The following is a 13,901-nucleotide window of genomic DNA, read 5'->3' as shown; positions in this document are numbered from 1 at the left end:
GTCTGCCCAATGTACTAGGGTTCATTTTTGTCTTGAGCCAGTTAACCTACCAGTATATTCTGTGGGAGGAAACCCACGCAAGCATGGGGAAAATATACAAACTCCACACAGTTAAGGCTCTGGTGGGAATCGTACTCAGTACCTCAACACTGCGAGGTAGATGTGCTGACAATTACACAGGTCATACTACTCTGGTGAAAGTCTCTGTCTTAACAATAAAAAAATTTTGCTGTATTTTTCATTGTATCTGCTACAATTTATTGTCACACTGTCTGACCCTAGAAGAAACTCCATATCCCTAACTAGATCTACTATGTTACCCCATGATACTACCCATCTTAAAAAGTTTAGATAGGCTAAAGATACTTGATATCACACCACTAAGGTAAAATCTAGGGGCAGTTATATAACTGGAGATGTACAGTGGCCCCCAAATGGATTTTGGACTGCACTGTGAACTCATTCTAAATCAATGAGCACCAAATGGGCAGATACAATGGGTGACAGCTAAGTCACCTAATAAATGTAGTCTTCTGGCATGATGGAAAAGAACATCTCCATCTTCTAATAAGCATACAGTACCTTTATCAAGGCAGCTCTGCTGTTATTTATGCTATGTTAAATGGGTTTTTGTTTACATAAAACATTTAACCCTTTGCAGTTCAAGAGTCTGGTTTAAATTAATTGTAATGTATTTATTTTTTAAATTCAAAATGGTCTACAATGAATGTTGAACAATGTTAATATTCTTATTTTAAAGTGGATCACCATTGTATCTGCTACTAGCGCTAGGGCTGTTGAGCCTGACTAGACGTTGGACCTGAAAGGGGTAAATAATGTAAACAGAAAGTATGTACAGTATGGCACAGATTACTGTGAAATGTATAACTATTAAGTGCGCACATCTAATTTCGGATTGGAGTTTTTCTATTTATTGCCATATTATTATATATTCCATTTATTATCAAATTATAATCCATCTTCAAACCCAAAATAAAATGCAATAAGGAACGTTATTTTCTTTATTTTGTAGAAGCAAAATCCACAACAGTTCAGCTCAGTGTATCCTATTAGCAGCGGTAATTTACTAATGAGCTCCCCAATTAGCACAGATGCGATGTGCTCCTCCCCCGATGCCGACACTTATTGGGGATTATGCTTTGGGTGACTCGGGCACATATGTTAGTGGCATGATTATCTTGTGTCTTTACATGCAAGTCCCTAGGCGTATATAACATACAGTTTGACATATGTGCCAAGCATAGACCAGTACACTACTGTGAATTGAACATATTAATGTTTTGGTTGCATCTTTCACAGTATATGTGTTTTTATTCCATTTTATTGTCATTTACACCTGGCCTGTTTATAGTGCCAGTTCTTAGCATGATTGTCACACTGGCATGTGCCAATTTATTAAAACAAACCTGTTGCCCCAGCACATGCCTTAGTACACATGAACTGAATATATTAGACATTGTGGGGAAAATTTACTAAAGGAAATTTGTAAAAAATAGGTGTATCTGTATTTAGAAATACACTTATTTTTGACATTTACGATCCCGAAAATACGGCAATTCGTATTCGTATTGATAGCACATCAATACGAATACAAATTGTCGTATTTTTGGGATAGTAAATGTCAAAAATAAGTGTATTTCTAAATACAAATACACCTTTTTTTTTTTACAAATTTCCTGTAGTAAATTTCCCCCTGTATCTGGTATATTTATAATGGGTGTGAATTAACAGATTGACAGTATATAGATAGCCAATAGGTCAACACCAGTCAGTATCTCAGCAGGCTCAAAAGCTCAACAATTAAATGGTTGACATGGACACAGAAGGTCAACAATTATTATTGTTGTCATTTTAACCCTAATCCTAACCCTCCATTTGGTGCTTAACCTTGACCCTGACCATCCCCTTCCACAGCCTAACCCTCTGCCAAATATCTAACAGTCCAAAACGATGGGGTTTATTTACTAAAACGGGAGTCCTATTCAAGATCAATGTTGCTATGGGCAACCAAATTCTATTATCTTCTAGAAGATGCTAAATAAATAAGTAGAATCTGATTGGTCGTTATGAGCAACATCCCATCTTCAATACAACTCACATCTTAGTATATAAACCCCAGTGTGTCAACCTTTTCTAGGTCAATCATTTATATGTTGCCCCTTTGAACCTGTTGACCAAGTCAAAGGTGACTATTTAACGGTTGATCTTTTGACCCTGTTGACAATCTGGTATCCACCTATAGATTGTTTATCTTCCATCAGGTTACTATTCACAATCATTTAAAACGTCCATCTTCTAAATATTTGTTAGGTGTAACTTATACATATGTTCTGAAATGTAACACTTTAGCAAGAGATAAAGTGGAGGGTGATACAGGACCAGCCAATCAGCCCCCAACTGTCATTTTACATTGTGTTTTGAGAAATGACAGTTAGGTGCTGATTGGCTGGTCCTTTATCACACTCCCCTTTATCTCTTGTTAAGGCTTAATGCATTTGGCCCATAGAAAGGAATAAAATGTTGCAAGACTGTATAGCTGGGTACACATATATACAATCGTCGGGCCGTTCTTCCAATCTGGGGGCAAACGGCCGTTCGATTGTATAGGTGTGTACGCTGTCCCAATTGCTGCTGTGCGACCGATAAACGGCCAAAAACGCTCTTCGCCGTCCACGGTCGGTCGGTCGAAGGTTCTTTGCTGCTTAATATTTCATCCGACAGGACGGCTCCATATCGGAACAAAAGTGAAGTGTGTACGCACCTTCGATCGATATGCTTGACAGTTTGACAAAGCACGGTGGTATGCTGCATTATGAGAGACCCTGTAACCCTTTGCCTGCTGTTTTAACTAATGTGTGTATAATGCCTCACTGCCCAACACTTTAGACGCATCACTTTAAGACATTAATCAATGTTGAAGTTTTAATAGTGTGAAGCTGGTGCCCTGAAAAGAGCTTCCAGCCCACTCTATTAAAACTTCAACATTGATTAATGTCTTAAAGGGATGCGTCTAAAGTGTTGAGCCACTGCTCAACATATATACATTATATACACATTAGTTAAAACAGCAGGCAAAGGGTTACAGGGTCTCTCATATACTTCTTCTTGCGATTGTTTGGACGGGAGTACATCGGACGTCGCAAGTAAAATTGTACATATGTGTACGCGCAGAACGGTCGTATGTTTTGGACGGCCGAACGTGTATTCGGTCGATCGAACGGTCGCAAGAAAAAGGAAATTGTACATATGTGTACCCAGCTTATGACATAAACAATGCACTCAGTTTGTCCCAGGGTTGTCTATGACTACATGCACATAGACTTTACCCTTTGCATGTGAAATGAATGTTTTATGCAGAAGATTCTTACCAACGCAGCATTTCTGACACCATTTTGTATCGGGTATTTTTGCAGAAACAGCAAATTTCCTGAAGAAAGGCAATGAAAACACAGGAATCAATGCAAAATAGTCATGTAGGTAATACTATGTGGCACACAATATAAATCCTAATAACTGCATTGTATTTTAACAGCAAATCGATGCTTGCAGTGACACCACTATAATTCCCTGTGCACTTTAACACACTCATTTGTCAACCTGTATTCAGAACAGCAAGCCATAAACGTCAGCCTGTGTTGTACAGCACATTGTACAGGCTTTATCTTGTAGTATTTGACAAGTGATCCAGTTATTCATAGATCACATTATTTTACAACACATCTGTGCTATATAAAAGTTTCAAAGCAGCAGTCCCTTTATCTAATAAAGTAACTCAGACTATGAATCATCTTGCTATGACGCTAACGGGGCTAATTAGTAAACAAATTGAAACGTCTCTGCTGTTGTGTCACAGAGCAGGTAATGTGCGGGGAAAAGGTCAGAAGCGTACATGGCTAATGGGGAACACCATCATTTAGGATTTTTTTTTGCAGTGAAGTGCAGCAAAACAGTATTGAAAGGCATGTGCCGGTACAGGGGAGATGGCAAGAGGAAGCCAGTCAGTGTCGTGTGGTGCAATGCGCTGAGCAAACTAATACCATTTGCCCATCGCCTGCATGTCCTTGACTGCAGTGCAGCCCCCTAGTACCAGAGCGTCTTTGCATTCTGTGTTGGTGCACTTGAATGAAAGGAAAGAAAAATCTTCCTAGATGACAGAGGAAACCAGCAAATTGGTTGCCTTCTCTGATCCGCCTTATACGCTCATATGATGTTGCCGCAGCAATAAAGACAAAACGGGTGCAAGGGAGAGAAACTCAAGTCCACATCTATAGCGCTCCTAGTAGCATGGGCACTGTACGAGTGGGCTCTTTGCCATTTCTCAGTATTTTAATATTACAACATCTGTGCACTTCTATTATGATATCTGTTTTTATTTTTCAACTGTATTTCATTAATAAAATACAAAAATGGGGAAGAAAAAACATAGAATTGAATAAAATGAATAATCAATCTGTAGTAAAGTCTATACTCTCATAGACCAATATGAGCTAAAGCGCATACTAAAATAAGCATTCTTATACATTCATTTTACTAAATTGGACTACTAATTTGACTGAAATATGTGGTACTAAATGAGTAAGAAGTGAAAGCTCAGTAAGCCTGTGCCTTTGTGGAGGGTGTAAGTTATATACCTTGAAGTTCGGCTTGGTGGACCATCAGAGCACTCCAGACAAACCCAGGCATTTCAGGTGCATGTTGCATTGTGTTAGGTAATAGCCCCCAGTGTGGGTTTAATCAATAGAAAAATACTATTTCTGTTCTCTCTATGAACCAGAGTCTCTCTGGCCCTGTAAACACAGACTACCCTACAATATACAACCCTTGATGACTGGATCGATGTTCACATTGTGCCAGATACTGTAGTCTAGGCATTACCTGTTATTCTTTCACCTAGACTAGTTCATTTATGCGTTTCACTGCCTTTGCAGCTTTTTTGAGGTGTCAAAAAAGCTGCTAAGGCAGCGAAACGTGTTGGTTACTGGCGCTTGGACTCTCTGTTGCTGTGACATCTTTAGCACCAATATCAACTCTTGCAAGTGACCCAGCCAGCACTACACCATCAATTGGTCTCCATCTAGTACTACTGGACTCCCCAGCATGACTACAGCAGCACCCATTGTGGAAGAACGCCACCTCTCTAAGGAGCCTGATAAAAACGGGTAAACTATACAAACATGGGGAGGAATAACGCAATATCCAGTCACTGTCACCACCACAGGCACTAGTTTCAGTGCAACACTGTAAGCATCCAATTGGGCCTTAAAGGAAGGGACACCAGAAGCCCAATGAGCCTGAGGGCATTAACCCCTTCCTGACAGAGCTAGTTTTTGCGTTCCTGACAGAGCCATTTTTTTCAAATCTGACATGTCTCACTTAAGTGGGGATAACTTTTTTTTGCTTTTACTTATCCCAGTGATTTTGAGATTGTTTTCTCGTGACACATTGTACTTCAAGTTAGTGGTAAATTTTCGTCAATACAGTCTGTGTTTTTTTGTGAAAAATACCAAAATATCGTGAAAAAATGGAAAATTTAGCGATTTGCAAAATGTTAAATTTTCTGCTTGTGAGACAAATAATCTTACCACTAAAAATAGTGAATAACTAACATAGACCATATGTCTACTTTATGTTGACATCATTATTTCAACTTCCTTTTAATTTTTTGGGACACTAGGAGGCTTACAATATGAATAGCAAATTCTCAAATTTTCAAGAAAATTTCAAACACTGATTTTTTTAGGGACCAGTTCAGTTCTGATGTGACTTTGAGGGACTTGTATGTGAGACACCCCCATAAATGATGCCATTTCAAAAAACTGCACCCCTCACAGTATTCAAAACAGCATTTTGGAAGTTTGTTAACCCTTTAGGTGTTTCACAGGAATTAAAACAAAGTGTAGGTGAAATTTCAAAATTTCTTTTTTTTTTGCAGATTTGCAATTTTAATACATTTTTCTAAGGAACACAGTACATTTTACTAGAGAAATGTGACTAAAAATTGATTCCCCCAATTCTTTTGTTTTCATAAATATCCTATATGTGGCCCTAGTGTGCACGGTGACCAAACCACAGGCTTCATAATAGAAGGAGCACCTACTTGATTTTGGAGCCTCCTTTTTATGAGATTATTTTTTAGGCACCATGTAGGTTTCTAGGCACCATAAGATGCTAAAAGTTAGGAACCCCCCCACAAGTGACCCCATTTTGCAAACTACACCCCTCAGGGAATTCATCTAGGGGTATAGTGTACATTTCAAACCCCCAGGGGTTTCACCAATTGTGGTACAACTGGGCAGTGAAAATGAAAAATTATTTTTTTTACACAAAAATGCAGTTCTGGCTCCAAATTTGTCATTTTCAGAAGGTATGAAGGAGACACAGCACCCCAAAATCTGTGCCCCAATTTCTCCCGAGTACGGCAATGCCTCACATGTGACCAAAAAATACCAGTTGGGTGCATGGCAGGACTCAGAAGGGAAGGAGTGATTTTTGGATTTTGCAGCTCAGATTCTGGTGGAATTTTGGTGGGTGCTATGTCGCATTAGCAAGACCCCCCAAGCACCAATACAGTGGAACCCCCCCACAAGTCACCCCATTTTGAAAACTACACCCCTCAGGGAATTCATCTAGGGGTATAGTGTACATTTCAAACCCCCAGGGGTTTCACCAATTTTGATACAAGTGGGCAGTGAAAATGAAAAATTACATTTTTTTACACAAAAATGCAGTTCTGGCTCCAAATTTTTCATTTTCAGAAGGTATGAAGGAGAAAAAGCACCCCAAAATCTGTGCCCCAATTTCTCCCGAGTACGGCAATGCCTCACATGTGACCAAAAAATACCAGTTGGGTGCATGGCAGGACTCAGAAGGGAAGGAGTGATTTTTGGATTTTGCAGCACAGATTCTGGTGGAATGAATGGTGGGTGCTATGTTGCACCAATACAGTGGAACCCCCCCACAAGTCACCCCATTTTGCAAAGTACACCCCTCAGGGAATTCATCTAGGGGTATAGTGTACATTTCAAACCCCCAGGGGTTTCACCAATTTTGATACAAATGGGCAGTGAAAATGAAAAATTACATTTTTTTACACAAAAATGCAGTTCTGGCTCACAATTTTTCATTTTCAGAAGGTATGAAGGAGAAAAAGCACCCCAAAATATGTGCCCCAATTTCTCCCGAGTACGGCAATGCCTCACATGTGACCAAAAAATACCAGTTGGGTGCATGGCAGGACTCAGAACGGAAGGAGTGATTTTTGGATTTTGCGGCTCAGATTCTGGTGGAATTTTGGTGGGTGCTATGTCGCATTAGCAAGACCCCCCAAGCACCAATACAGTGGAACCCCCCCACAAGTCACCCCATTTTGAAAACTACACCCCTCAGGGAATTCATCTAGGGGTATAGTGTACATTTCAAACCCCCAGGGGTTTCACCAATTTTGATACAAGTGGGCAGTGAAAATGAAAAATTACATTTTTTTACACAAAAATGCAGTTCTGGCTCCAAATTTTTCATTTTCAGAAGGTATGAAGGAGAAAAAGCACCCCAAAATCTGTGCCCCAATTTCTCCCGAGTACGGCAATGCCTCACATGTGACCAAAAAATACCAGTTGGGTGCATGGCAGGACTCAGAAGGGAAGGAGTGATTTTTGGATTTTGCAGCTCAGATTCTGGTGGAATTTTGGTGGGTGCTATGTCGCATTAGCAAGACCCCCCAAGCACCAATACAGTGGAACCCCCCCACAAGTCACCCCATTTTGAAAACTACACCCCTCAGGGAATTCATCTAGGGGTATAGTGTACATTTCAAACCCCCAGGGGTTTCACCAATTTTGATACAAGTGGGCAGTGAAAATGAAAAATTACATTTTTTACACAAAAATGCAGTTCTGGCTCGAAATTTTTCATTTTCAGAAGGTATGAAGGAGAAAAAGCACCCCAAAATCTGTGCCCCAATTTCTCCCGAGTACGGCAATGCCTCACATGTGACCAAAAAATACCAGTTGGGTGCATGGCAGGACTCAGAAGGGAAGGAGTGATTTTTGGATTTTGCAGCTCAGATTCTGGTGGAATTTTGGTGGGTGCTATGTCGCATTAGCAAGACCCCCCAAGCACCAATACAGTGGAACCCCCCCACAAGTCACCCCATTTTGCAAACTACACCCCTCAGGGAATTCATCTAGGGGTATAGTGTACATTTCAAACCCCCAGGGGTTTCACCAATTTTGATACAAGTGGGCAGTGAAAATGAAAAATTACATTTTTTTACACAAAAATGCAGTTCTGGCTCCAAATTTTTCATTTTCAGAAGGTATGAAGGAGAAAAAGCACCCCAAAATCTGTGCCCCAATTTCTCCCGAGTACGGCAATGCCTCACATGTGACCAAAAAATACCAGTTGGGTGCATGGCAGGACTCAGAACGGAAGGAGTGATTTTTGGATTTTGCAGCACAGATTTTGGTGGAATGAATGGTGGGTGCTATGTTGCACCAATACAGTGGAACCCCCCCACAAGTCACCCCATTTTGCAAAGTACACCCCTCAGGGAATTCATCTAGGGGTATAGTGTACATTTCAAACCCCCAGGGGTTTCACCAATTTTGATACAAGTGGGCAGTGAAAATGAAAAATTACATTTTTTTACACAAAAATGCAGTTCTGGCTCAAAGTTTTTCATTTTAAGAAGGTATGAAGGAGAAAAAGCACCCCAAAATCTGTGCCCCAATTTCTCCCGAGTATGGCAATGCCTCATATGTGACCAAAAAATACCATTTGGGTGCATGGCAGGACTCAGAAGGGAAGGAGTGATTTTTGGATTTTGCAGCTCAGATTCTGGTGGAATGTTGGTGGGTGCTATGTCGCATTAGCAAGACCCCCAAAGCACCAATACAGTGGAACCCCCCCACAAGTGACCCCATTTTGCAAACTACACCCCTCAGGGAATTCATCTAGGGGTATAGTGTACATTTCAAACCCCCAGGGGTTTCACCAATTTTGATACAAGTGGGCAGTGAACATGAAAAATTACATTTTTTACACAAAAATGCAGTTCTGGCTCAAAATTTTTCATTTTCAGAAGGTATGAAGGAGAAAAAGCACCCCAAAATCTGTGCCCCAATTTCTCCCGAGTACGGCAATGCCTCACATGTGACCAAAAAATACCAGTTGGGTGCATGGCAGGACTCAGAAGGGAAGGAGTGATTTTTGGATTTTGCAGCACAGATTCTGGTGGAATGAATGGTGGGTGCTATGTTGCACCAATACAGTGGAACCCCCCCACAAGTCACCTCATTTTGCAAACTACACCCCTCAGGGAATTCATCTAGGGGTATAGTGTACATTTCAAACCCCCAGGGTTTCACCAATTTTGATACAAGTGGGCAGTGAAAATGAAAAATTACATTTTTTTACACAAAAATGCAGTTCTGGCTCAAAATTTTTCATTTTCACAAGGAATGAAGGAGACAAAGCACCCCAAAATCTGTGCCCCAATTTCTCCCGAGTACGGCAATGCCTCATGTGTGACCAAAAAGTGGCAGGACTCAGAAGGGAAGGAGTGATATTTGGATTTTGCAGCACAAATTCTGGTGGAATGATGGTGGGTGCTATGTCGCATTAGCAAGACCCCCCAAGCACCAATACAGTGGAACCCCCCACAAGTGACCCCATTTTGCAAACTACACCCCTCAGGGAATTCATCTAGGGGTATAATGTACATTTCAAACCCCCAGGGGTTTCACCAATTTTGATACAACTGGGCAAAATTACATTTTTTTACACAAAAATGCAGTTCTGGCTCAAAATTTTTCATTTTCACAAGGTTTGAAGGAGAAAAAGCACCCCAAAATATATGCCCCAATTTCTCCCGAGTATGGCAATGCCTCATATGTGACCAAAAAATACCAGTTGGGTGCATGGCAGGACTCAGAAGGGAAGGAGTGATTTTTGGATTTTGCGGCTCAGATTCAGGTGGAATGAATGGTGGGTGCTATGTGGCATTAGCAAGACCCCCGATGCACGGTGAATTGATGGACCTAATAATCCATAGATGTGTGGTATATTTTAAAACACTCCTTTATGCAAAGGCCGGGTTTGTCAGGGCAAGTTTCACAGTGGAAAATAGTTTCCTTTCTTATTCCCCTTTTATAACAAACTTTGCACCTTTTTTGTGTCCTGCCCTTTTTTGCAGTGGAGGGGATTTCGTTGGGAAAATGCTGCCCTGGTACAATACGGGGGCCAGTACTAGAAGTACTGGGGCCCTCTGCCTGCTGGTTCCCAAATATCAGGCCCTTTATGACTTCCTCTTGAAAGTGCATAAATGTCCCCCTCTGGCCGGTAGAACGGAATAGCACGTAAGCGTTATACAGTGCCATCTGGATGATATACACGGCCAGCTTCTTGTACCAGATTTTTGTTTTCCGCAGGGCACTGTACGGCTTCAGTACCTGATCTGAAAGATCCACTCCGCCCATGTACCTATTGTAATCCAGGATACAATTAGGTTTTGAGGTGTGGGTACTGGTACCTCGTACAGGGACGGAGGTGGTACTGTCTCCGTGAATTGTTGTCAGTATAAGGACATCCCTCTTGTCCTTATATTTGACCAACAACATATTTTCAGTGCATATTCCCCTGCTTTCACCCCTTCTCATTACTTGGGCAATGTGCGTTTTTGGGAGGCCTCTTTGGTTCTTGCGCACAGTACCGCAAGCTGCTGTACCTCTTGAACCAAGGGCCTTAAACAGGGGGATGCTAGTGTAAAAGTTATCCACATAGAGGTGATAACCTTTATCCAGGAAGGGGTGCACTAAATCCCAGACAATTTTTCCACTAACACCTACGAGGGAGGGGGGGCATTCTGGCGGTTCAATACTTGAATCCTTCCCTTCATATACCCTAAACCTGTGGGTGTACCCTGAGGTGCTTTCACACAGTTTATACAATTTTATGCCATACCTTGCCCTCTTATTGGGAAGGTACTGGCGGAATTTAACCCTTCCTTTAAAATGTAAAAGGGACTCGTCCACACAAATGAATTGTTGGGGGATGTACATCTCCTCAAATTTGGCGCTGAAATGATCAATGACCGGCCTGACTTTGAATAGCCGGTCAAAGGTGGGATCATCTCTGGGTGGGCACTGTGCATTATCGCTGTAATGCAGAAATTTAAGGATCATCTCAAAACGAGTCCGGGTCATGGCCATACGGTAAAATGGGGTGCTGTACAGAACATCTGTACTCCAATATTGCCTAATTTCTGGCTTTTTTACTATGCCCATATGAAACACCAGACCCCAAAACGCCATCATCTCTACTGCATCTACAGGGGTCCACCTAGCAAATGATGACGTGGGGTTTTGAGCAATAAACTGCTGGGCATATAAATTAGTTTGGTCCACCATTAAATTTATAAAATCATCAGAGAAAAATAATTTGAAGAAGTCAATTTCTCTGAGACCTGTGGAATCAAATTGGATTCCTGGGATGGCCAAAAACTCAGGAACCTGGGGCTCAAAATTGGCTGGTGGTGGGATCCATACGGGATCAATCATTGGGGGGGGGGTCTCAGCTGCTCTACGGGGGCGTCTTTGAGGGGGTCCCTCATCACTAGAGGAGGAAGATGAGGTTAACACAAATCCTTCAAATTCCCCGCTTGCATCACTGTCTGTGTCACTGTCAGAGGCAAGCATGGCATATGCCTCCTCCGCTGAGTACATTCTTCTGGATGACTGGGATGACATTTGGGATGACCTTTGGGATGCCATTTTTATTTTTGTGTTTGTGGTTGTGAAATGTTTCAACACGTGTATAGTGTAGGGGGGGGGTACAAACTTTATTTCAACCAGGTAGTGTGTATGTAGTGCAGAAAAAAAAAAAAAAAAAAAAAAGGTCCTGCACCAAAAATTGAGCACAGATGTTAGTCAGTAACGACCGTCACTGAACAGCGCTCAAAGGCAACAGGAATTTATTAAAAAAAAAAAAAAAAAAAAAGGTCCTGCACCAAAAATTGAGCACAGATGTTAGTCAGTAACGACCGTCACTGAACAGCGCTCAAAGGCAACAGGAATTTATTAAAAAAAAAAAAAAAAAAAATCAACCCTGTGCCGAAAAAGCTGATCAGTGATGTACGTCACTGATCAGCGCACAGTGGCCACAGGACACCCACAAAATCACAGTGTGTGTAAAAATACCCACAGCACCCTCAAAAAAAAAAAAAAAGGTGAGGGGCAGCAGGTGCACAACCTTTGGTGCAACTGGCAGGTATATATTTCCTGCAGACACAAAATATAGCACTCTATCACTCTCTGTCACTCTCTCTCTCTATCTCTCACTATCTATCACTCTATGACACTGCAGCACTGACAGGAATTTAAAAAACAAACCCCTGCACCCCCAAAAAAGTTGCTGATCACCTCAGATATAGTGATCAGCACAAAAGGCGGGGGCAGCAGACACAAAATTTAGCACTCTCTCTCTCTATCTCTCACTATCTATCACTCTATGACACTGCAGCACTGACAGGAATTTACAAACCCCTGCACCCCCAAAAAAGTTGCTGATCACCTCAGATATAGTGATCAGCACAAAAGGCGGGGGCAGCAGACACAAAATTTAGCACTCTCTATCACTCTCTCTCTCTATCTCTCTATCTCTCACTATCTATCACTCTATGACACTCTATGACACTGCAGCAAACCCCTGCACCCCCAAAAAAGTTGCTGATCACCTCAGATATAGTGATCAGCACAAAAGGGGGGGCAGCAGTCAGTTATATAAAAAATATATATCACAATCTGTCACTATCTCTCTATCTATCTCTCTCTCTATCTATAACTCTATTACACTGCAGCAAAATATAGCACTCTCTGTCACTAGGCCTCTCTATCTCTCTCTATCTCTCTCTATCTCTCTCTATCTCTCTCTATCTCTCTCTATCTCTCTCTCTCTAGCTAACTGCAGCAGCACAACACAGCACAACACAGCACAACACAAGTAGCAAGATCCAGGCAGTGATCAGGTAAGTATTTTGCACGGTTTGCACGGATCAGGTCAGTATACTGCGGCAGCCAGGCACGGTGACCACACTGCACGCAATTCCAGACCGGAATGGCGTCTGCAGTGCAGTCACCGTTAGTTTAAACCCCCCTCCATGGCTGTGATTGGTCCGTCGGTCCGACGAACCAATCACGGCCTTTGGGGGCGGGCGGGGTGAGGTGGGGTGACACCAGTGTCACCCTTACACCCCACGGTGATTGGTGCTGTACTTTACAGCACCAATCACCTCCGATCCCATGTCACCGGCGAACGTTATTCGCCGGTGACACAGAAAACGCTGTAATTGGCTGTTCACACTGAACAGCCAATCACAGTGATCGGCGACGGGGGGGCGGCATCGCAGCCCCCCCCGGGCACGCAGGGACATGTCTGCTGTCAGGGACAGCAGACATTGTCCCTCTGTCACTGCGTCTCTAGACGCAGTGACAGTTTTCAGCCATGACGTATATATACGTCATGTGTCGGGAAGTACTTCCCGACCATGACGTATATATACGTCAAATGTCGGGAAGGGGTTAAGGGTGATTGCAATCCTATTTGTGGAAACACACAGCAACAGAGTTTTACATATATGCATTTTTTATTTATTTATTTTTTTTTATATTTTTTTGGTCTTTTTAATATGATGATTATCTAAATAAATGTGATCTATGTTTTTACATGCACACCTGTAGTTTATTTATCGCAACCCACCTGCTATTACAGTGAAAGGAGCGTCTGTCAGCTCTGCCCTCAATACTAACATTAGATCTGGCACTTTCCTGACATAATAGCAGCCTGCCTGCTAGCTAACACTAGGTCTATTAGCTTTAGTGGCAGGG

General features: G+C 41.9%; 1 protein-coding gene across 4 annotated transcripts in view; it reads right to left on the bottom strand.

Moving 5' to 3' along the window:
- MAP4K3 (mitogen-activated protein kinase kinase kinase kinase 3) overlaps nucleotides 1–13,901 on the bottom strand; it is a 249,756-nt gene that overhangs the window by 15,801 nt on the left and 220,054 nt on the right. For all 4 annotated transcript variants that reach the window (XM_083176045.1, XM_083176044.1, XM_083176047.1 and 1 more), the window contains one exon: nucleotides 3,390–3,448. In XM_083176045.1, coding sequence (XP_083032171.1) covers nucleotides 3,390–3,448 — 59 coding nt within the window. The remainder of the gene's footprint in view (nucleotides 1–3,389; nucleotides 3,449–13,901) is intronic.

This window comes from Crinia signifera, chromosome 3 (genome assembly GCF_055691185.1).
Source record: "Crinia signifera chromosome 3, ASM5569118v1, whole genome shotgun sequence".
Lineage (NCBI taxonomy): Eukaryota > Metazoa > Chordata > Amphibia > Anura > Myobatrachidae > Crinia > Crinia signifera.
This window is presented reverse-complemented; position numbering and strand designations above follow the sequence as displayed.